We start from the raw sequence: 21,166 nt of genomic DNA on the forward strand, positions 1-21,166 counted from the left end.
CTCCAAGTCATTACCCATTAGCACCTCAGTAGGCAGGTGATCTTTGGGATCCCTCGTTGGCTCCCCATTTCAGGTATATCCTTGCTACAGGCACCTTGACGGAGGGCCCAAACACTCTCCTCAGGGTCATGTATGCATTGGTCCACCACCTCGGGCCACGCAAGTGTCGACTCTGCACCCATGTCCCAGAACCCCTGGACGCTCCTTCCCCCCACCTCAGTGGGGATGATGTGGCGATTGTCCCCCGGGGCCTGTCCCACGCTCACCCAGCGGATTGAGTATGGGCACTCTGGACCTGGAGCCCCACCTTCTCCTGCTGGCCTCACCTGGCACAGCCCTATCAACTGCGGCCCCCTGGACTGGCAGTGCCCCCACTCAGTGGGCTTCCACCCAGTTGACACCTAGTTCTGCTTGGCTGCCATTTCCTTCATCTTCAGGGATTGTACCACCTTGTGTCCTTTTTGGCCACAGCAATTACATTTCAGGTCCCTCAAGTCCCACGAGGGGCGTCGGCCCACCCCGGCATTCATGGGCACCCCTGAGTTGGGCTTCCTGGAGTCTCACCTTTGAGAGGTCTCTGGGTGATTCCCCTTCTGAGTCCCTGATGTGGGTCTCCCTCCTGCCCCAAATTTGCTGTCCAAAAACTTATTCGCCAGTGCACCTGCACTGTGCAGAACTTTATGCTTCCGGTCAACTAACCACATCTTAAGGTCTGGAGGGCAGATGTCATACAGCTGCTCCAACCCCTCACCAGGTTATAAGAAAAGGAGTACTTTTGGCACCTTAGAGACTAACAAATTTATTTGAGCATAAGCTTTCGTGAGCTACAGCTCGCTTCATCGGATGCATGAAGGTTATACATGTCCTCTGCGGTAGTGGCCCCTGTGCCCTTCCTCCACTTAGATATATTCCCCCAACAGATTGGCGACCTCCTTGTAAGTGACACCTGGGGTTCTGAGTACACCCAGGAATCGTTTCTTGTATGCCTCGGGGGTCAGTTCAAACTTCATCAGCAAAGCCTGTTTGAACAGGTCATAGTCCCCTTGTGATGTTCCCCTCTGGTGTTGTCTGGACCAGTGATCTGCTAGGCCACTCCAATCCTTGACTGTGGGAGACAGCCTTACCCTGCTCTGCTGTGAGAACCTCCACTCCTGGGCTGTTCACACACAGACTCTGGCATGTAAGCTGCTCCCAGCTACTTTTGGACCCAGCAGGGGGGTTAGACAGCGGAGCCTGTGGGGGTCAATCTAATTCAGATCACAAGCCTTCTCAAAGGCTGTGCAGTAGGCATCAATATCCCCTCCTCCTTAAGCTGGGGCAGTAGTTTGGTATCTAGAGAACCCACAAAACTGGTGTCCCTTTCCCACTTACTCCCCAGCAGGCCCTCTTGGCCCACTTCTTCTCCAACTCATGCTTTTGCTGTCCTGCACAGTCTGCCAGCCTCTGCTCCTCCAGCTCCTTTGCTTTCAGCTCCAGCCTCCGCAGCTCATCCAGGGAGAAACCTGCCTGGGGGCCCCCTGTGCTGACTGGGGAATCGGATCTGATAGATTCCCAGATGCTACACGGACTGCCCCCATGGCTACTCCCTGGTTCTCAGGGCATCCTGGGAGCCCCCCCTGGGATCTAGAGCCTGTTCCTCAGACTGGTCATTCTCTACAAGCTGAGCCACCATCTGCTCCTTAGTGTGTGTGTGTCTGTCTGTCTCTCTCCTCCCCCCTGCCTTCCCTCCCTCCACAGACGTGCCAGGTCCCTATTACGGAGCTTCGTATAGGCCATTTCCACAGTGGTTCCTTCAATTCCCTCATTTTATTGCTGGCAGCCACTCACTGCAAAGCGCCTGTGCTCACAGCCAACCATCTACAGGGTGTGTCCACGAACGGTCCTCTGCTACCACAGACTCACAGGTCATGCCCACTCTTAGCCCATATGGTCCCTGGGGGGAACCCTCTTCAGTGTGACAGTCCCTCTCGGAGGTCCACTCTCTCTTAGGGGTTAAGCCCCTCCGCTTCTTGAAACTGCACCTTTCTGAGCCTTAGCACGCCTATCTCTTGCCGTAGGTCCCCTGAGGGAGTCCACTCCCTCTGGACCCCCAAGGCCTCCACTCCCAGAAGGAATAATGCAACCCTGTTCTCTAGACTGGAGTGACTCTCAGCCAGCTTAAAAAGGGAGGGTTTATTGAGCGTCTGAACACAGCATAGGAAACTCTCAGGGCCCCAAGGCCTGGCCTCCCTCAGCACAGTACATCTAAGTCTCCCCTGCATTCAGGTGGGCTCTGCCTGCTCTCTCTCTCCAGTCCCAAGCCCCTGTGCTTTCCAGCTGGGCATCTGATATCCCCTCCCCCAAGCCCCACCTTTGTCCATTGTCTTCTGTCCAGGTAAACCAGGTTGCCTGGGCCTCTTCTCCTCTCAGCTGTCCTTTGTTCTCCTCTGGCTGAAACTGACCGGTCAGGTCACCGGGGTCTTCTCTTCACAGCCTATTGTCCTCTCATTGGCCAGAACCAGCTGTGACTCCTGAGCTGGTCACCAGTCACTAGGGTATCCATTCTCCAGGCCATTGGCTGGGGTCCCAAGTTCCATCGCTGGTCCTCTGTAATAACAAACTCCTTCTCCCATCCCCTTGTTAAACCAGTAACACCCAGAGAAACTGCATCCCACCCCCTCAGCATGCAAACCATTGAAAAAAACAAGAAAAACCCACTTTGTAACAGTGAATCACTATTTCCGTGTATACTCAGGCATTTTTTCCCTGTTTATGGATCTTGCACACAGTAACAACGGTGGAGTGATTCATAGATTCCAAGGTCAGAAAAGACCATTGTGATCATCTCGTTGAGACTTCCTGTGTCACAGAGACCAGAGAACTTCTCCAAAATAATTTCTAGAGCAGATCTTTGAGAAAAACATCCAATCTTGATTTAAAACTTGTCACTGACTCCACCACGGCCTTGGGTAAATTGTTGAAATGGTTAGTTATTTTCACCATTAAAAATTTACACCTTATTTCCAGTCAGAATCTGAGCTTCAACTTCCAGCCATTGGATGGTGTTAGACCTTTCTCTACTAGATTGAAGAGCCCATTGTTAAATATTTGTTCCCTGTGTAAGTACTGATAGACTGGTCAAGTTACCCCTTAATCTTTTCTTAAACTAAAGAGATTGAGCTCCTTGCGTCTATATAAGGCAGGTTTTCTAATCCTTTAATAATTTTCATGTCTCTTCTCTGAGCCCTCTTCAATTTATCAACATCCTTCTTGAATTGTGGACACACAGAACTGGTCACGCTATTGTAGCAGCAGTTGCACCCATGCCAAATACAGAAATAAAATAACCTCTCTGCTCCTACTTGAGATTCTTCTGTTTTATGCATCCAAGAATCATGTTAGCCCTTTTGACCACTACGTTGCACTGGGAGCTCATGTTCAGCTGATTATCACCACTACCCCCAAAACTTTTTTTTAGAGTCACTGCTTCCCAGGATAGAGTCCCCCATCCTGCAAGTATGGCCTACATTCTTTGTTCCTAGATGTATACATTTAAATTTAACCATATTAAAATGCACACTGTTTACCAAGCAATCCAGATCACTGTGTCAGTGATCTGTCCTCATCACTGTTTACCACTCCCCCAATTTTTGTGTCATCTGCAAACATTTTCAGTGATGATTTTACGTTTTCTTCTAGGTCATTGATAAAAATGTTAAATAAAATAGTGCCAAGATCCAGTCCCTGCAGGACGCTGCTGGAAACACACCTGTTAGATGATGATTCCCTGTTTACAGTTACATTTGGAGACCTATCAGTTAACCAGTTTTTAATCCATTTAACATGTGCCAGGTTAATTTTACGTTCTAGTTCATCAAAATGTCATGCAGTACAAAGTCAAATGCCTTACAGAAGTTGTTTCCATGAATGCTGTTACCTTTATCAACCAAATTTATAATCTCGGCAAAAAAAATCAAGTTAGTTTGACAGGATTTGTTTTCCATAAACTGAGGTTGATTGGCATTTAATTATACTACCTTCCTTTAATTCCTTATTAATCTAATCCCATTATCAGCTGCTCCGTTATGTTGTCTGGGAACAATGTCAGACTGACAGACATGTAATTACTCAAGCTATCCAATTTACCCTTTTAAAAGAATTGGCACATTAGCTTTCTTCGTCTTCTGGAACTTCCCTAGATTTCTGAGACTTATTGAAAATCAACATTAATGGTTCAGTGAGCTCCTCAGACAACTCCTTCAAAACTCTTGGATACAAATTATCTGTGCCTGCTGATTTAAAAATGTTTAACTTTAGTAGCTATTTAACATCCTCCTGAGATTCTAGTGGAATGGAAAGAGCGTTATCAAATGGTATGACTACCTCCTCTGATTTTATTTTTTTTTTCCCCTCTCAAAACCCCACATTTGACATGGGAGCAGGTCTGGTACCCCAACCTACTTTTAACTCATTGAAATTGACTAGAAATGCCTTTAAACAAAGCAGCATAGGGAAATCTGTACCTTTATGCTTTCTCTCTTAAAATGAGCATCAGAGTAACACTGTGACACACTGGTAACTGTAGGAAAACTGCTTTGATTAGGGATGTATGTGAACAAATCTCCTGATAGCAGTGTGTATGGTGTTTAGCTTTGGAAAATTCTGAATGCAAAGAGTTAAATCTGGATATTATGGTGCTCTGTCTTCAAGTCAGTAGTTTAGCATTGACAAAGTCCTACTTCTGCATGTGTCAAGGTTCCTTCCCCACTCTGAACTCTAGGGTACAGATGTGGGGACTTGCATGAAAACCTCCTAAGCTTACTTTTACCAGCTTAGGTTAAAACTTCCAAGGTACAAACTATTTTACCCTTTGCCCTTGGACTTTTGCTGCCACCACCAAACGTTTAACTGGGTTACTGAGAAAGAGTTGTTTGGAAACGTGTTCCCCCAAAATCTTCCCAACCCTTGCACCCCACTTCCTGGGAAAGGTTTGGTAAAAGTCCTTACCAATTTGCATAGGTGACCACAGACCCAAACCCTTGGATCTTAAGAACAATGAAAACGCATTCAGTTTCTGAAAAGAAGAATTTTAATAGAAGTAAAAGGAATCACCTCTGTAAAATCAGGATGGTAAATACCTTACAGGGTAATTAGATTCAAAACATAAAGAATCCCTCTAGGCAAAATCTTAAGTTACAGAAAGACACAAAGACAGGAATATCCATTCCTTTCAGCACAGCATATTTCCTCAGCCATTTAAAGAAATCATAATCTAACGCATATCTAGCTAGATTACTTACTAAGTTCTAAGACTCCATTCCTTTTCTGTTCCCGGCAAAAGCATCACACAGACAGAGAGCCTTTGTGTCCTCCTCCCCCCCCCCGCCTCCAGCTTTTGAAAGTATATTGTCTCCTCATTGGTCATTTTGGTCAGGTGCCAGCAAGGTTATCCTAGCTTCTTAACCCTTTACAGGTGAAAGGGTTTTTCCTCTGGCCAGGAGGGATTTTAAAGGTGTTTACCCTTCGCTTTATATTTATGACAGCATGTCTGAGTCAACTGTTTAAAAAGAAGAAAATCGCCTTGACCTTGGTATAATGGGATTCTTATACCCTCTTGTGTTTAAAATCAGCATGTGCAGTGATTATCATAATTAGCATCATCATGGCAACTGCTGTGTATTTCATATATATGAGTGTGGGAGGCAGGGGGGAGAATGCAAGACATTAACATAGGTAACAGTGTCATCTTGAGATACAGCTAACATATTTTGAGGGCTAGAAGAGATGTGCAGAAGAGATGAAGACCTCCTATAAAACATGTCTAACTACCCATAGCTACCTAAAACTATGACTTGGAGCAGATAAATGCTGCCTTTATGCTTGCAAGAACTAGTTTGAATGCATGCTAAATAGATGAGTGGCACTCTCTCTGTGGGCTGGCTAGAGAAAAGGTTTCTCTAGAAAAGCAATTTTTCTTGCCACTGACTGTGTTTTTAACACTTTTGCAGCTCTTTCTGGGGTCTAATTCTCTTTCCACCTAGCTTCCTCTTCCTGCTTGATTCTTCAGTGAAGTCTTGCTCCTGTGCTCCTAGGCATTGCTGTGAAGGCACTCTTTTTGTCCTAAACACAGATACTTGAGATTAATGTGCTATGCCCATACAGAACGACTCTTTCAACTACAGGAGCAAGCCATTGGCTCCCCAGCATGCATCTTTGCTAATTAGTAAGAAGCGGGGCCCTTTAGTACCAGGAGAGAACTGCAGGTCTTTGTATGCAAATAGTTTAATTTGTTTCACATACTGCTTAACCTCAGTTTACTGTTTATATTAACAGGGTACGGGGCAAGCTGAGCAATACAATCACATTGAATGCTTCCTGTTGCTCTGCAATGTTTTCAAAATAGTTCAAATGTGTAATGTTGAGCTTCTGGAGGAAGGTTAGCTTGCAGTGCTTGTGTATAACTATCATGTACAGAATCGTAAACCGTCGGTACGGGTGATGGAAAAGCCGCCTTGGTTACGCAGTTTTATCTTCGTGTCAATGCAGGAGTAGCCGAGATGGCAGGCTTTCCTTTTTCCTTTGGAGACTATTCTAAAGCCCAACATGGCTCACTTATCCTGTTGTTCAGCCTAAATTTTCCTAGTCTTATCCCATTATTCTTATGTCTTGTCTTTATGGGGAAATTGACCAGAATAGTTCCCCAAGTGGACGTTCTATTTTAGAATAAATCACTTTATTCTGGAATAATTAGTGCACTATCTGAGTACACTAATTATTCCAAAATAGGGTCCACATGGGGAGCTATTCTGCAATAGTTAATTCTGGTCAATTTCCCTGTGCAGACAAGCCCTTAATTATAGCCATGTGCCTCACAGTAACTAGCTTCTTTCCATCCAGGATGTTTACAACTTTCAAATAGGTATAAACTGTAATCCTGTGGCTTCTGCTCCCCCATCCCTTAGCTGTCACTTAGCCAAATGTCAGTCTCGTCCGTCCAGGTCCCTGATCATTTTTTGTTGCTGTTCTCTGAATTCGTCCATTTCTCAATATCTTTCTGGCAAACAGATGACAGAACTGAACACAATATTCTAGGTACCATGTAGAGAGAGAGGGGCTCTGACAGGATGCCTCTGCATATGTAGCTTCTGCGTTGTGTTGGCATTTCTTGCTGTCTAGTTATATTGCAACTCTTGTCCAGCTTGCTGTCTCCTGTCCCCTGCGGGTCTCAGTATTACTGCTTTTCAGGTTTCTTTCTCCCATTAAGTATGTTCGATTTTTTTCCCCAGATGTATTGGCTTCACTTGATTATTCTCTGCCCACTTTTCCAACCTCTTGTAGGTCCCTGTTGTATCCTCACTGGGTCTACAGCATCTACCAATTTAGTATCTGTTAATTAAATTAACATGCTATTTTCTCCCTTCTCCAGCTTGCTAATGAAGGTACACTTGACCCTCGCTAAACGTGGGATTTGGGATCCATGCATGGTACTGCGTTAATGCGGGGACCGCATTAAAATGAATTCCAATTAATTAAATTTGGGATCCATGGCCGCGACCACGTTATATGCGAATTCGTGCTATATAGACACGCGTTCTAGCGAGGGTCCGGTGTATTTAATAAGATGTGTTCTTCCCTGGATCCCTATGATACTTGCCAGACACCACCTCCCCTGACTTGATACTGATCAGTTTATGGTTGCCCTTTATTTAGGTTGTTGCAAGCCAACTATCAGTTCACATAAGCATCCATATCCAAGCTGATCTGAATGAACGCTGAATATGGTTTTTGCTAGACACTTGCTGACTCCATTTTCTGTCTAACTGGGCATTTTCAAATCTTCCCGTTGTTCTGGGTATACGGCCCAATTTCATTGCATCTATTGTGTTCCCTTCAACCACTGAACTCGTAATTCTAGTTAAAAATAATCAACAATCTAGTTCTGTCTTTCGAGATCCTTGCCTTATGGCCTTGTTTAGTTAAGATGTTATGAAAATTCTTCCTCTGACTTCAAGTGTTTTCCCCAAGAGGCCTTCCAGATTTATTCAACTCAGTCAAAATGACTGACACTGTAAGAAATGAGAGAATGACAAGGATAAGACAAGACTGGGATGTTCTCTGTGGCAGTCTTGTTCTTCCCCTGAAGCACTGCCAGTTTGAGGTTCTCCCCCATGTCCTGCCGTAGCACTTGGGAATGTTGCATATAACAAGGGCATTCCTCACTATTTTGTTCTGCTCTCAGCATCTGGTCATGTAACTCACCAGGAGAAAGCATTTAGGAATCATAAAACTCTCCTCTAAGATTACGTGAAGGTTACTGGGTGGTGCTGCTCCTCATTCAGTTCTTTGTGTTGCATTTCAGAATGAACTGGACAAGGTGAAAGCACAGCTCTGTGGGAAAGGTGAGTTCAGAAAGGAAACAGAAGAGCACTCTGCCCAGCAGTAAGGGTGCGGAGAGAAGGAACACGAGATTGGCAGGCTACTGTTTTTTGTTTTGTGCAGAGGCTTTCAGGTCAGTTCGCAGCAGAAAAGTTGAGGCATTTGTATATGAGGGTGCTCTCTGAGCCTACAGTACAAATGGGGTCTGCCTCTATGAAACTGGTCGGACAGAGCAAACTGGGGATCATGAGTCTTAAGCTTGCTGGGCCAGTAAGTAGAATAGAGGGACCTGTAGACTTTGTTCAACGCTAGGGCTCTTATGTGATACAGCTGTGCTATAACTATGTCCCTTGCAAGATTGCCCTAGCTGACATACCACTGATGGCTCAGTGTAGCACTTATTCCAGGTGGGAATCGGTGTCAAGCAAAGATTGTTTCATTGAGTTAGACCTGTTCGTTAGGAGACCCACAGCTGCCAGATGTCAGTAGCTCATTTCTTCAAGTGTAAAATGGCAGAAGAGGGTATATAATTGGGGCCCAAACAGAAATGGGAGAACTTTGGGACTTATTCAGCTGCTGCGATGCTGCATCCCAATTTGATGTGTGCATTTCCATTTTCTCATTGCTTTAAAGAGCTCGGGCTCTTTAATTTTAGAGTCTGTTTGATGGAGGCAGGAAAGCGAAAACCCTGGGGATGGTGTCAGTGTGTTTTAAGCATTGTCTGTAGGCAGCCTGTCATCAGAACATGAGTCATGAGCAGCCAAAGGAAAATGTCAGTCAGTCTGAGTGACAGAAATCCTGAGACATGAGTTTGCAATAAGCAAAATAAAAAAAAAAAAAAAAAACACCCTTTAAAGGGAGCTTGGAGTGGGGAGTTTCGGCCATTTCCGCTGTCCTGTTGGGTCCTCTGCCCTCTCACACATGCAAGGCAGAAATAGCTGACTAGATCTATTTATTAGCCTGAAAAGAGTTAGAAAATCTCTCAGATGCCTATACCAAGGCCCCTCCTTGCAAGCAGTCCAGAGCGGTGACATAGTGAATACCTTCTGGGGAAGAGTGCTGGGACTCCTATCAGAATGCTCTCCGAAGGAATTGCTTTGCAGATTTGCTTTTTTATGTTAGCTAGGAGGTGCTGGACTTGAAGGCCTCCCTGATGGGAAGGAGGAGCTTTCTTCTGTCCTGTGTCCTGACTGCATATAGGCTATTACTCCTGCCCTGTGAGCCTCAGGGACTCTGTCCCCACTGCCTCCATCTTCGATTTCTCCTTTTTCAAGAATCTGCCTTCACTTGTAGCTTTCCCCAGCAGCAGAATGAAGGTAGCCTTGTCAGTTTCACAGTGGCCACAGGGGGTTCTAAAGAGCAGATGTGTACCTGAGAAGAGTGTTGTACACACCTGAGACCAGCAGCTGAGGTGCTGGATCTGTCTGCAGAGCCCAAGAGGCATTGCTGCACTCTGGTCACATTGGAACATTTTCTTCCCGTCACAAATACCAGAAATGAAACATCTGTTGGCCCTGAAAGCTTCAGCCTTGCAGAGCTTGCCTCCTGCCACCACACCAGGGGAAGTCCTGCCTGAAAGTTTGTGCAGTGGGATGCCTCTCCAATAATGGTCAGCTACTACCAGGGAGCTGATGGAAACCGGGAGGATGAGCGGATTTAAACAGTGCTTAAAAATAGTGCTGCTTTGCTGTCCATGTCTTGCTGTAGTAGCACTGCAAGAGGTGGGGACCACTGCCTTATGCTGCTGCAAAACAGGAGCTTTCCAGTGATGTAAAATGTTCTCTGCTGCCTCTGTCAGCTCATGATACTGGTCAGTCTGACCACCAGCTGGCTTTCCTGCTGCCCTCTGGAACATGCTTCAGTTCCAGCAGGATCTGCGCACCCGTGTATCCCACGTGGCTGAAGGCAGGCACAAATACACCTTCCAGGCCAAAAGGCTTTATTGCTGGCAGCCAAGGCGTTGGAATTGAGGATATTAGTGTGGGGGAGGGGCGATCAGAACAACAGGATTTTAAAGCCTTGTGATGTGCAAGGACTGGAAATGTTCCAGAGTGATAAATCTGCCTTAATCAAGTACCACGTGGCCTTTAAGAGCCCCAGTGCATTCTGCAGAGCTGTGCTTTAATGCTGCTTCGCTTGTGTGTTTGTGATCTCGCACCCAGAGAAACACAGACTGTGGTGAGGGTGAGTGACAGCAGCATAACTGCACAGCCGCGTAATTGCTCTGCATGTAGGCACTGTGTTCCTGTGCACAGCAGCGGCTGTCAAGCCTATCTAAGCATGTACCCCGCGCACACGACTTCTCGCTGGGAGAGCAGCATCAAGGCAGCTCACTAGAGCTTTGTAGTTCTATAAATGTTTCGTTCAGTCTGCAAGGATGCTGGCTCTTTGCACCCAAGCTTGACTTTGGGAGCAGCTGGGGGATAGCGCATGATAGTTAGCTCAGTCCACATTAACTGGGCAAGCTAGGACAGTGCTGAAAGGCCGTTGAGGGGCATTTCTCTTGACTGGTAAAGAAATGTTTGAAGTCTACTGATGCTGGGTGCAGGGATTGCTTAGCACAGGTCCTGTCTGACACATTGCATTTGGCAGGGAGGGGGTCTGATGGGAAATGACTAAGTCTCGGAGAGTTTCTCAATCTGAATTTACGTATCCTGTCTGTCACTCTGGCTGCATATCTGCCCTTAGACCCATGGGTCTTAGGGCTGCCCAGGGCAAGGCATTCCAAGTGCTATGTGAGCATTTCCTTTCAGAGAAGGAGAAGCGAGACTGCCAGTCTATAATAGACACACTGAGGGAGACTGTGGATGTTCACAACGCCACCATCGAGTCACTCCAGAAAGCCCTATGTGAGACGGAGATGCTGTGTTCCACTCTCAAGGTACCTTTCTCCATGGGCAGCATACATCTGATCTACCCCCTATGTGGCTAGGGTTACAGTCTCACTGGCTCTTCCTCTGCGTCATGCTATTCTCATGCCTGTGCAGAGAGGACAGGTGGCTCAGCGCTCGGAGGTCGAAGTTCTGTTCCTGGCTCTGAAACCAGCTCCCTGTGACATGTGTGGGCCCCATCTCTCGAGATGTGAAGTGGAAGGAGAGCAGTGGGGCTGTGTTCCCATTTAAGACAATCCTTTAACCTTGTCTGAACTCCTTGAGGAGGTGGTGTTATAGAAGATCCAAGGGGGCAAAGGGTTAACGTTCTCTAGGGCAGCAGTACTGTTTTAAGGCGATGTCTTTCAGTTCTAACTACACAGCACCCTGGGACAGTAATCTCCTGAGGTACCTCCCTTGGACCCAGGCACCTTGGAAGAGGTGAGAGATTGGGGAAACAATACACTTATTGGATGAATCTAAAGCAGTTGGAGTACTTGACATGTTAAAATATTGGGTCTTCTCTGTGCTTAGCCTAGGTGATTTGTGGCTGGGGTGGGTTGTTAGAATCCTGCTTAAAAATGGCATTCCACTCAAGGCCAGGGAATGAAAGGCAAAAGTGCATGCTGACGTGTTCAGCCTGCGATGAGCTGGGCATGGCTTGTTGATGCAGTGTCAGTATTGATCTTCCATCGCATCAGTGTGAATGCCCGCTTAGGAAGAGAGACTCCAGCTTCTGTTAAGGACTGACACTAGTGCCCTGCATTAAATCTTTCTGTAGGCCTGGTGGGGTTCAGTGTGAATTGGTTAATGTTAATCAATGATTTCCTTCTCCACCCATGCAAGTTAATTGAAATGTACAGAGAGAAAGTTACAAGTTTAGGCTGGGTTGGACCAACCCTTGTGCTGCTGCCAAACCTGTTCTGTAGTCAAGCCACTAACAGGAAATAATCTCTGTGTGTGTGTGTGTGTATATGTATATAGTCATAACTCATGAGTGAATAATAGCTAGGACAGGCTTAAGTGGGATGGCCACTTCACTGTGATGCCCCCCAGGGAAACCGATCTAACTAATCATAATGATTGGTCTTTGCTGCTGCTTAATTGAGATGATAGTGCCATAAATTCCACGTTTTGGGGGTGCACTTTGCCACTGAGTAAGCTGTGCTTCACCAGCTGTGAGTGCGGAGCTGCATTCTTAATGCACCTAAGTTAAACGGAAGAAAAAAGGTGAAACTGTGAAAATCACTCTTCACCCCAAGGGTACTTTGTCCCTGACTTTTCATGTTTTTCAGTGGTTTTATAGGTCACTGGGGTATCTCAATGAACAGAATGTGTCTGTGAGGCTTATTGGCATTTCCTATTCTTGCAAACACTCCAGTTGCTGTAAAACTCTAAATCAGGGTGTGCTGTTGCAGCTGATACAAATGAGCTGATACAAAAAATCATCCCAAGATGATTTTGCTCTAAGTGATTGGGTTTGCTGCTAGGTTTGTACACACCCTCTCTCCTGGGCTTTCCCTACCCCAGATTCAAGGTGAGATTCGGAGCTTATCTTTCCTCTGACTGTAATTGCTCTCTGACACGTGAAAGCCCTTCTAGCATAATCTGGGAACGTTAGAAGAAAAGGCACCATGCTGGTTGCTTCTTTTCCTCTTGAAAGTGTCTGAGATCTTACAGCAGAGTTCTGTGCACTGTTTCTCCTCAGACAGTTTAAAGCAGGGGTAGGCAACCTATGGCATGCGTGCCAAAGGCGGCACGTGAGCTGACTTCAGTGGCACTCACACCGCCCGGGTCCTGGCCTAGTAGGAGCAAATGGAATAGGGCAGTTCATGGACTGAAGTATCTGATGGCCAGCGCTGAGAATTTGCCACATGTTAGGAGCTGAGTGAGTGGTGCAGCTGGGTGGGAACCTATGGGGACCTTGCTCCTGGGCTTTTAAAGATGGTGAGAGCTTTGAGGAGCCTGACTGCTGAGCGGGTTGTGCAAGTATTTCAGTGCACACATGCTAGCTGTATGTCTCCATAGGAGTCCCCATGTGCCATGCTAACTACACACGTGCCTATCTCTGTCTCAGAAACAAATGAAGTACCTGGAGCAGCAGCAGGAAGATACCAAAGGTGCAAAAGAGGAGGCCCGAAGGCTGAGAAACAAACTGAAAACCATGGAGAGGTTAGATACAGGGCCTCTGCTGTGTACATATATGTGGGCTGGAGCCAGCATGCTCTTCAGTGGTCCGAGTCACTTACTTTCTTAGACGTCTTGCGCAGTAGTTCTGAATGCTACAAACACAGAGCTACTTGGGTTCAGCCTCAATTCCTGGTGCAGATGGAAATGTCAGTGCTGTTGCACTGTTGAGCTGGAGGTTTGGGAACCTCCTGCATCAGTGCTGGTGTGTTTTCATTGGTCCTGACCTGTCCAAACTCATCACCACCTCTTCCCACCCCTGGCACCTCTGGGCAGTTATTTGCTCCCTAAATAATATTTGGCACTCAGCTAGAGCTTTTCATCCCTAGCACTGGGAGCTTGGCTTACAGGTGGGGTAACCAAGGCACGTTGATATTGATGTGAATTGCCCAGGGGGATCAGCACAGTAGTGGCCCAGGTAACGACCCAGCACTCCAACTCCTTTCCCAGCTCCACTCTTCATGGCTATGTGGGAACCTGACAGGACGTGTCTGTTTCAGGATTGAGATGCTCCTGCAGAGCCAGCGCCCGGAAGTGGAGGAGATGATCCGTGACATGGGAATAGGGCAGGCAGCAGTGGAACAGCTTGCAGTCTACTGCATCTCACTGAAAAAGTAGGTGCTGAAAACTTGGCAGTAGACTTGTTTGTTCCATCTCTTTGATACGTGTATAGGTAGAGCTCCCCCTGCAGGGTACTGGAGAAAAGTACAATGGTTTAGCTGCCGTGACTGCCTGTTTGTTACTACACTGGGCTTTGACCGACAGAATCAAGGCTACTTAGATTGGAGGCTGCCACTCAGAATACTTCCACTGATACTGTGGACAGAGGCATTACTACAGGAACAGCATTCAGAGCTGTGTCAGTGCAGGTAGGTGTTGATTATTGGATGGTAGTTGAGGGAACAAACCATTGACCTACTCCTGGGGATGGTGGCACAATCCCTGAATGTCTCATTCATGCGGCACATAGTACTTGATAGCAGTGCTGCTGTGGCTCCAATTGTTCAGCTCACAAGTTTTTGCCATACTTATCTGCGCTGGCTCCAGCTCCTACACAGAGATCCTTCTGCTCACATGGTGTTAAACCACATCTTTGCCTGCTCCAATCTGATGGCAGCTCGGTGATCGTGATTTTATATGGCACTGCCACTCAGAATGATTGCACCTGCATTGTAATTGGTAATGAGCTTGCATAGCAAATATCCCTAAGTGCCTCTGAACTTCACTTCTTAACCAGTGCTACATGTGCCCCTTCAGCAGGGAGGCTGCATTGTCCCCCAGGTCACAGTCCCTTTCCATTTTGCAGTCAGGGACTTTCACTTTTGCCCCTTCCAGTCACTTGAGCGCAGTCTCTATCTAAGCCTGTTCTCTTACCAGCCCAGTGCTGTGCTGGTGGTTGCCACGCTGCAGTTTAGCATTGGTTTATCCAGCGTTGGCTTCTCCCCAGTGGGGACTCTTGTATACTAGCCTTGCACCTAAAGTTCCGCAGCCGTGGAGCTGTGAATCAGGTATCTGCAGGCAGCATGTGATCACTGACTCCAGTTAAGAACTCTATCTCAAAAGCCCAGGGTGATTGTAGTTTGGGCTCTTTCCAGGGAATATGAAAATCTGAAAGAAGCTCGGAAGGCATCTAGTGAGATGACTGAGAAGCTGAAAAAGGAGCTGTCTTCTTCCAATAATAAGGTAAGGAAAGTGCAGGGAGTTGCACATCAAAAGTGTCTGGGTGATCTCTGTTCTGTAGGTGTCCAGCCATGGCCTCTGCCTTGCACTCACAGTAAGCGCTGCTTCTGTCCAACCAGCTGTATCAGTTACTCTAGCCACTGCTTGGTAAACTGAAAAATTCAGCTGGTGCTTCCTTGTGCTTGGAGCACGTGTTTGAAGAGCCCCACTGAGTGGTCAATCTGTTATCCTAAGCTGTTAAAGAACCCAAGTAAATCTCTTTATTCTTTACAAGTCCAGTGCTTGTAACAGAACAAATGCTATAATTAACCCCTGATGGAATGTTCTGCCCTCTTGTGTATAAGGCATTTGTGCCCTGCAGCAAGCTACCATCCCTGCCCTATATAGCTCACTGTCTGAAACAGGTGCCTTTGCAAGGTGTTCTTGGGGGCTGAAGTGACATTGGTAATGTACTGTTGAGTATCCAAGCAGCCATGGCCTTCCCAGCCCCGATGATCTGGCAGGTCCTGGCCTGGCCAGTGGCATTCCTTGATAATTTGATTGAGGTCTGTGGCTGCTGACCCAGACTGGAGGTAGGACTGAGTTGCGACTTGAAACTTGTACCTGACTGATGATGAGGCACAGTGGGGAGTGCATTGCCAAATACGAATCTCTCGGCCCTCCAATGTCAGCAGAGCAGATGTATTGTGATTTTGAGTGGCAGGGGATGAATACAGGCTGCCCTTGCCTAGGAGTAGCCAGGCAGTATAGTCACAGTATGACTGAAGTCCCATAATGTCATAGTCCAAGGTCCTAGAACAGAATTGTTTTCCTGAACTCCTGTTGGGTAGCACTAAGTTAGCCCCAGTACTAGTTGAATTAGTGAAGTTGCAGTGACTGGCATGTTTGTGTTCTAATGCTGATGCAGCAAAGCTGCTGTCCCTGTGGGAGTGGTGAGGCCACATCATCACCATCCTGCAAGGTGGCAGTCCTGATTCCCTTTGATCTGATGCCTCTCAAATCAGAGGGAGGGATAGCTCAGTGGTTTGAGCATTGGCCTGCTAAACCCAGGGTTGTGAGTTCAATCCTTGAGGGGGCCATTTAGGGATTGGGGCAAAAATTGGGGATTGGTCCTGCTTTGAGCAGGGGGTTGGACTAGATGACCTCCTGAGGTCCCTTCCAACCCTGATATTCTAGGATTCTGTGAAATCCTGTAGAAACTCAAATTATTGAACCAAAGTGCAGCTGCTGCCACCATGTGTTAAACCACAGAAAAGCTGTCACCATTGGGCCTGAAAGCTCAGGAAATCACCTGTGAAACTTCTCTGCTGGAGGCTGGGTCTGAGATAAACCACCATGGGATTCCTTCTGCAGAGGACTTGAGGGAATGAATAGGGGTGGCTTGCTTACCCAGGAGTAAGCCAGTAGTCTAGGCCAGTACTTTTCAAACTTTTTCCTTGCAACCCAGGTGAAGAAAATTGTTGATGCTCATGACTCCACATAATATCTTTTAACTAGTTTTCATAAATCATAATATTGCAATACCTTCTGGCTTAACCCACTTTACATAACTAACACTAGACACTAGCCTTAGTAAGCCTATGATAAGGAGTGTAGGAAGTGGCCCAGGGTAGGGCAGAGGGTGGGGTGAGGGCTCTGTCTGGGAGTGAGGGCTCTAGCGTGGAGCTGGGGATGAGGAGTTCAGGGTACGGGAGGGGGCTCAGGGCTGGGGCAGAGGGTTGGGATGCAGGGGTGTGAGGGCTCTGGCTGGGAGTGCGGGCTCTGGGGTGGGGCCAGGGATGAGGAGTTTGGGGTGCAGGTAGGCTGCGTGAGGGCTGGGGCCAGAGGACTCCCCGCCAGCAGCAGTTAGCTCCCCTTGGAAGGCTGTTCCAGAACTTCAGTCCTCTGAGGGTTAGAAACCTTCGTCTAATTTCAAGTCTAAACTTCCCGATGGCCAGTTTATATCCATTTGTTCTTGTGTCCACATTGGTACTGAGCTTAAATAATTCCTCTCCCTCCCTGGTATTTATCCGTCTGATATATTTATAGAGAGCAATCCTATCTCCCCTCAGCCTTCTTTTGGTTAGGCTAAACAAGCCAAGTTCTTTGAGTCTCCTTTCATAAGACAGGTTTTCCATTCCTCGGATCATCCTAGTAGCCCTTCTCTGTACCTGTTCCAGTTTGAATTTGAATTCTTCAACATGGGAGACCAGAACTGCACACAGTATTCCAGGTGAGGTCTCACCAGTGCCTTGTATAACTGTACTAACACCTCCTTATCTCTACTGGAAATACCTCGCCTGATGCATCCCAAGACTGCATTAGCTTTTTTCACGGCCCTATCACATTGGCGGCTCATAGTCATCCTGTGGTCAACCAATAATCCGAGGTCCTTCTCCTCCTCTGTTACTTCCAAGCGATGCATCCCCAGCTTATAAGAAAAATCAATAATTCCTAAATGCATCACCTTGCACTTTTCACTATTAAATTTCATCCTGTTACTATTACTCCAGTTTACAAGGTCATCCAGATCTTTTGTATGATGTCACAGTCCTTCTCTGTGTTGGCAATACCTCCCAGCTTTGTATCATCCACAAACTTTATTAGCGCACGCTCACTTTTTGTGCCAATGTCAGTAATAAAAAGATTAAATAAGATTCATCCCAAAACTGATCCCTGAGGAACTCCACTAGTAACCTCCCTCCAGCCTGACAGTTCACTTTTCAGTAGGACCAGTTGTAATCTCCCCTTTAATCAGTTCCTTATCCACCTTTCAATTTTCATATTGATCCAATTTAGCTACTAATTTCCCATGTGGAACCGTACCAAATGCCTTACTGAAATCAAGGTAAATTAGATCCACTGCGTTTCCTTTGTCTAAAAAAATCTGTTACCTCCTCAAAGGAGGAGATCAGGTTGGTTTGGCACGATCTATCTTTTGTAAAACCATGTTGTATTTTGTCCCAATTACCATTGACCTCAATGTCGTTAACTACTTTCTTCTTCAAAAATTTTTCCAAGACCTTGCATACTACAGATGTCAAACTAACAGGCCTGTAGTTACCCGCATCATTTTTTTTAACTTTCTTAAAAATAGGAACTATGTTAGCAATTCTCCAGTCATACGGTACAACCCCTGAGTTTACAGATTCATTAAAAAATTCTTGCTAATGGGCTTGCAATTTCATGTGCCAGTTCCTTTAATGTTCTTGGATGAAGATTATCTGGGCCCCCTGATTTAGTCCCATTAAGCTGTTCAAGTTTGGCTTCTACCTCGGATGTGGTAATGTCTACCTCCATATCTTCATTCCTATTTGTCGTCCTACCATTATCCCTAAGCTCCTCATTAGCCTCATTAAAGATTGAGACAAGTATTTGGTTAGATATTGGGCCATGCCAAGGTTATCCTTAACCTCCACTCCATCCTCAGTGTTTCGCGGTCCCTTCTTCTTTCTTTTTTTTCTTATTTATATGGCTATAAAACCTTTTACTATTGGTTTTAATTCCCTTTGCAAGGTCTAACTGTACTTGACTTTTGGCCTTTCTCACTTTATCTCCACATGTTCTGGCCTCAATAAGGTAGCTTTCCTTGCTGATTCCTCCCATCTTCCACTCCTTGTAGGCTTTCTGCTTTTTCTTAATCACCTGTCTCAATGCTTCTCATCCAGCTTGGTCTACAACTCCTGCCTATGAATTTTTTCCCCTTTCTTGGGATGCAGGCTTCTGATAGCTTCTGCAGCTTTGACTTGAAGTAATTCTAGGCCTCCTCTGCCTTTAGATCCACAAGTTCTTCAGTCCAATCCACTTCCCTAACTAATTTCCTTAATTTTTGAAAGTTAGCCCTTTTGAAATCAATAACCCTAGTCACAGATCTTTTTTTGTTTATCCTTCCCTGCTGCAAGGCCCTTTAGAGCTGCTGCAGGCAACGATCTTTATAATTTAAATCAGCAGGGCCTGACATTTCGCAATCCGTACTTTGAAAAACACTGATTTAGGTGATTTAGAGCAGTGCTACTCAAAGTGGTGGTCCATGGACTGGGACCGGTCTGCGAGCCATCGGCTGCCAGTGTGCGCACACATTGGGAAAAAAAAATTGCTGGTCTCCCACATCAGATAGCTTGAGAAGCACTGACCTAGAGTGGCTGCCCTGCATCTCCACTATGGGGAGGTCAAATCTCAAACAGTAGGGCCTGAAAGCTGACTGGAAAAGATAGCTTGTGCTTGTTGTATACCTGATATGTGGTTGCGATCTTTGCCTAAGATTGCACTGTTGAACTGTTCTTACTCTGCAGCTGCAAAAAACATTCTTGGAGTTGGAGAAGATGAAGGAGGAGTTAAAAAGCACCCAGAAGGATCTGAGTAACTCAGACAAGGAGATAATGGTGAGATCCTCCAATCCTCCAGCCTACAATAGCTGGCAGCAATCCATGGCCTACAGTTGCAGAGTCAGGACTCGTGCCAGCTCTAGCTAGACACCTAGCTCATTGTCTATCCCTATTCTGTTGCCTCTGTCCTGATCCTGTTTGAGACTCTGTCTGTGCCCTGTGTTGCAGCCTGTGTGCTTTCCTGAGTATTATGGGCAGGAGGATGCAAACTCTCTCTGGCACAGGCTTCCCATTTCCTCATATGTGCTCTGTTCTTTTGTTTTGTTTTTATTGTTTTCTTTTGCTTTTTTTCCCCAGAGTTTGAAGAAGAAGATTGGAATCCTGCAGGAGACCCTGAAGGTGCCATCTGTAACCAGCGAAACGCTCAGCCGACTAGTCTTCGAAAGGTTAGATGGATACATTCCCTGGGAATCAGTGTAGTGCACATAGAGGCATTCTGTGTGCTCTACAGACAAGGATAGGGATGAGATCTTGGCTCCAAAGAGCCTTCCGCTTAAATCGGAACAGAAAGCTGGGGTGTGGGATGCAACAGAAAGCAGTAGCTAAGGGTGAAGTAGGGCAGCTATTGTGGTAGCTTAACCTTTGTTAGGCAACCTTCAAGTGGCTCTGCACATTCACATTCCGAACTGCACTGCCTGTGATGCCTGGCCATGGAACCTTCTTCTAGCAGGGTCATCTAGAGCTCTCCTGTGTCCTACCCGTCCTCTGTGTCACTGACATCCTGACAGCAAGACTGGATGGGGTGCAGCGCCCTCACCACCTCACTTCCTTCCAACTCTGTCTGGATGGACATGAACCTGGCCTGGCTCTTTGGAGCCTGAGTCATTCTCTTTTAGAGAGCTTTGCACTATAGTGAGTGTGTTTCACAAGTCTGGTGGACTCAAAGAAGCAGAGGAGGCTGGGATTTAGGAGGTGCATTTCCTGCCCAGCTGGCTTCCCAGCATCTGACGATTACATGTGGTCCCTGGGAGAAGGTGCTCGCCTTCTGGGTGTTCGACTTGTCAGACCTTTGCTCCCAGAGCCCTCAAGGACAGGGAGACTTGTTTTTAGCGCCTCCTTGTCAAGGAAGCTCTCGATGTTAGACCCTTTGGATCCCATTACTCCTCAGATCCAGGGTCTAAGAAACCGGTTTCGGCTCCTCTCGCTTCTAGTGGCTCCCAGCGATCGAAGGTTTCCAAGAGACCTCAGACTGTCGGGGTCAGATTGGGTTCCTGCAGCTCCCTCAGTCAAGCCTCCGAAGCTATGCGTGTCCATACCGAAGACCACATGGTCAGATCCAACTGCCCCAGTTCTGGAAGAGAGTTAGAGACAGTTTGGCCACCCTCACTGGTGCTGTACCTGGTGCCTCGTAGATACCTGATCCCCATAGCTGCCACTCCTGCTGCAGGTCCAGGGTCAGTTCCAAATTCCACTTCCAGATCCAGGAAGATGGATTTGATTGGTGTGTCAGAATCGGGGTCATTGATGCTTTCATTTCTGTCTGTCCCATCACCGAAGGAAAAGAGGCATAGGGACAAAATGGCTACTGTGCATCAAACTTTCAGATCCATCTGATTCTCCCAAGACCACTACAGTTCCAAAGCAAAGACCTGTTCCACCCCGTAGCGTCAGTCTTCTGATAGGAAGAAGAGATCAGAGTGTGCTGCTGGTTCTTCCTGTGAACACCTTATGCTTCCTCCTCCTAGGGCCTTTATAGGGTCCCCACAAAGA

At 46.6% G+C, this 21,166-nt stretch overlaps 1 protein-coding gene across 11 annotated transcripts in view; it reads left to right on the plus strand.

The window, feature by feature from the left end:
- The window catches only part of TRAIP (TRAF interacting protein), a 61,867-nt gene that overhangs the window by 9,087 nt on the left and 31,614 nt on the right, over positions 1-21,166 (plus strand). For 10 of the 11 annotated variants that reach the window (XR_013346636.1, XR_013346635.1, XR_013346634.1 and 7 more), the window contains exons 5-11: positions 8,339-8,378; positions 11,109-11,236; positions 13,303-13,397; positions 13,913-14,026; positions 15,008-15,095; positions 19,364-19,453; positions 19,754-19,842. Coding sequence is in view for 8 of the 11 variants with exons in the window: in XM_077821637.1 (XP_077677763.1) it covers positions 8,339-8,378; positions 11,109-11,236; positions 13,303-13,397; positions 13,913-14,026; positions 15,008-15,095; positions 19,364-19,453; positions 19,754-19,842 (644 nt within the window). In the remaining 3 variants the exon portion in view is untranslated. The remainder of the gene's footprint in view (positions 1-8,338; positions 8,379-11,108; positions 11,237-13,302; positions 13,398-13,912; positions 14,027-15,007; positions 15,096-19,363; positions 19,454-19,753; positions 19,843-21,166) is intronic. The other variant, XM_077821638.1, reaches the window with a different exon arrangement.

This window comes from Eretmochelys imbricata, chromosome 7, assembly GCF_965152235.1.
Source record: "Eretmochelys imbricata isolate rEreImb1 chromosome 7, rEreImb1.hap1, whole genome shotgun sequence".
In the NCBI taxonomy this organism is placed as follows: domain Eukaryota; kingdom Metazoa; phylum Chordata; order Testudines; family Cheloniidae; genus Eretmochelys; species Eretmochelys imbricata.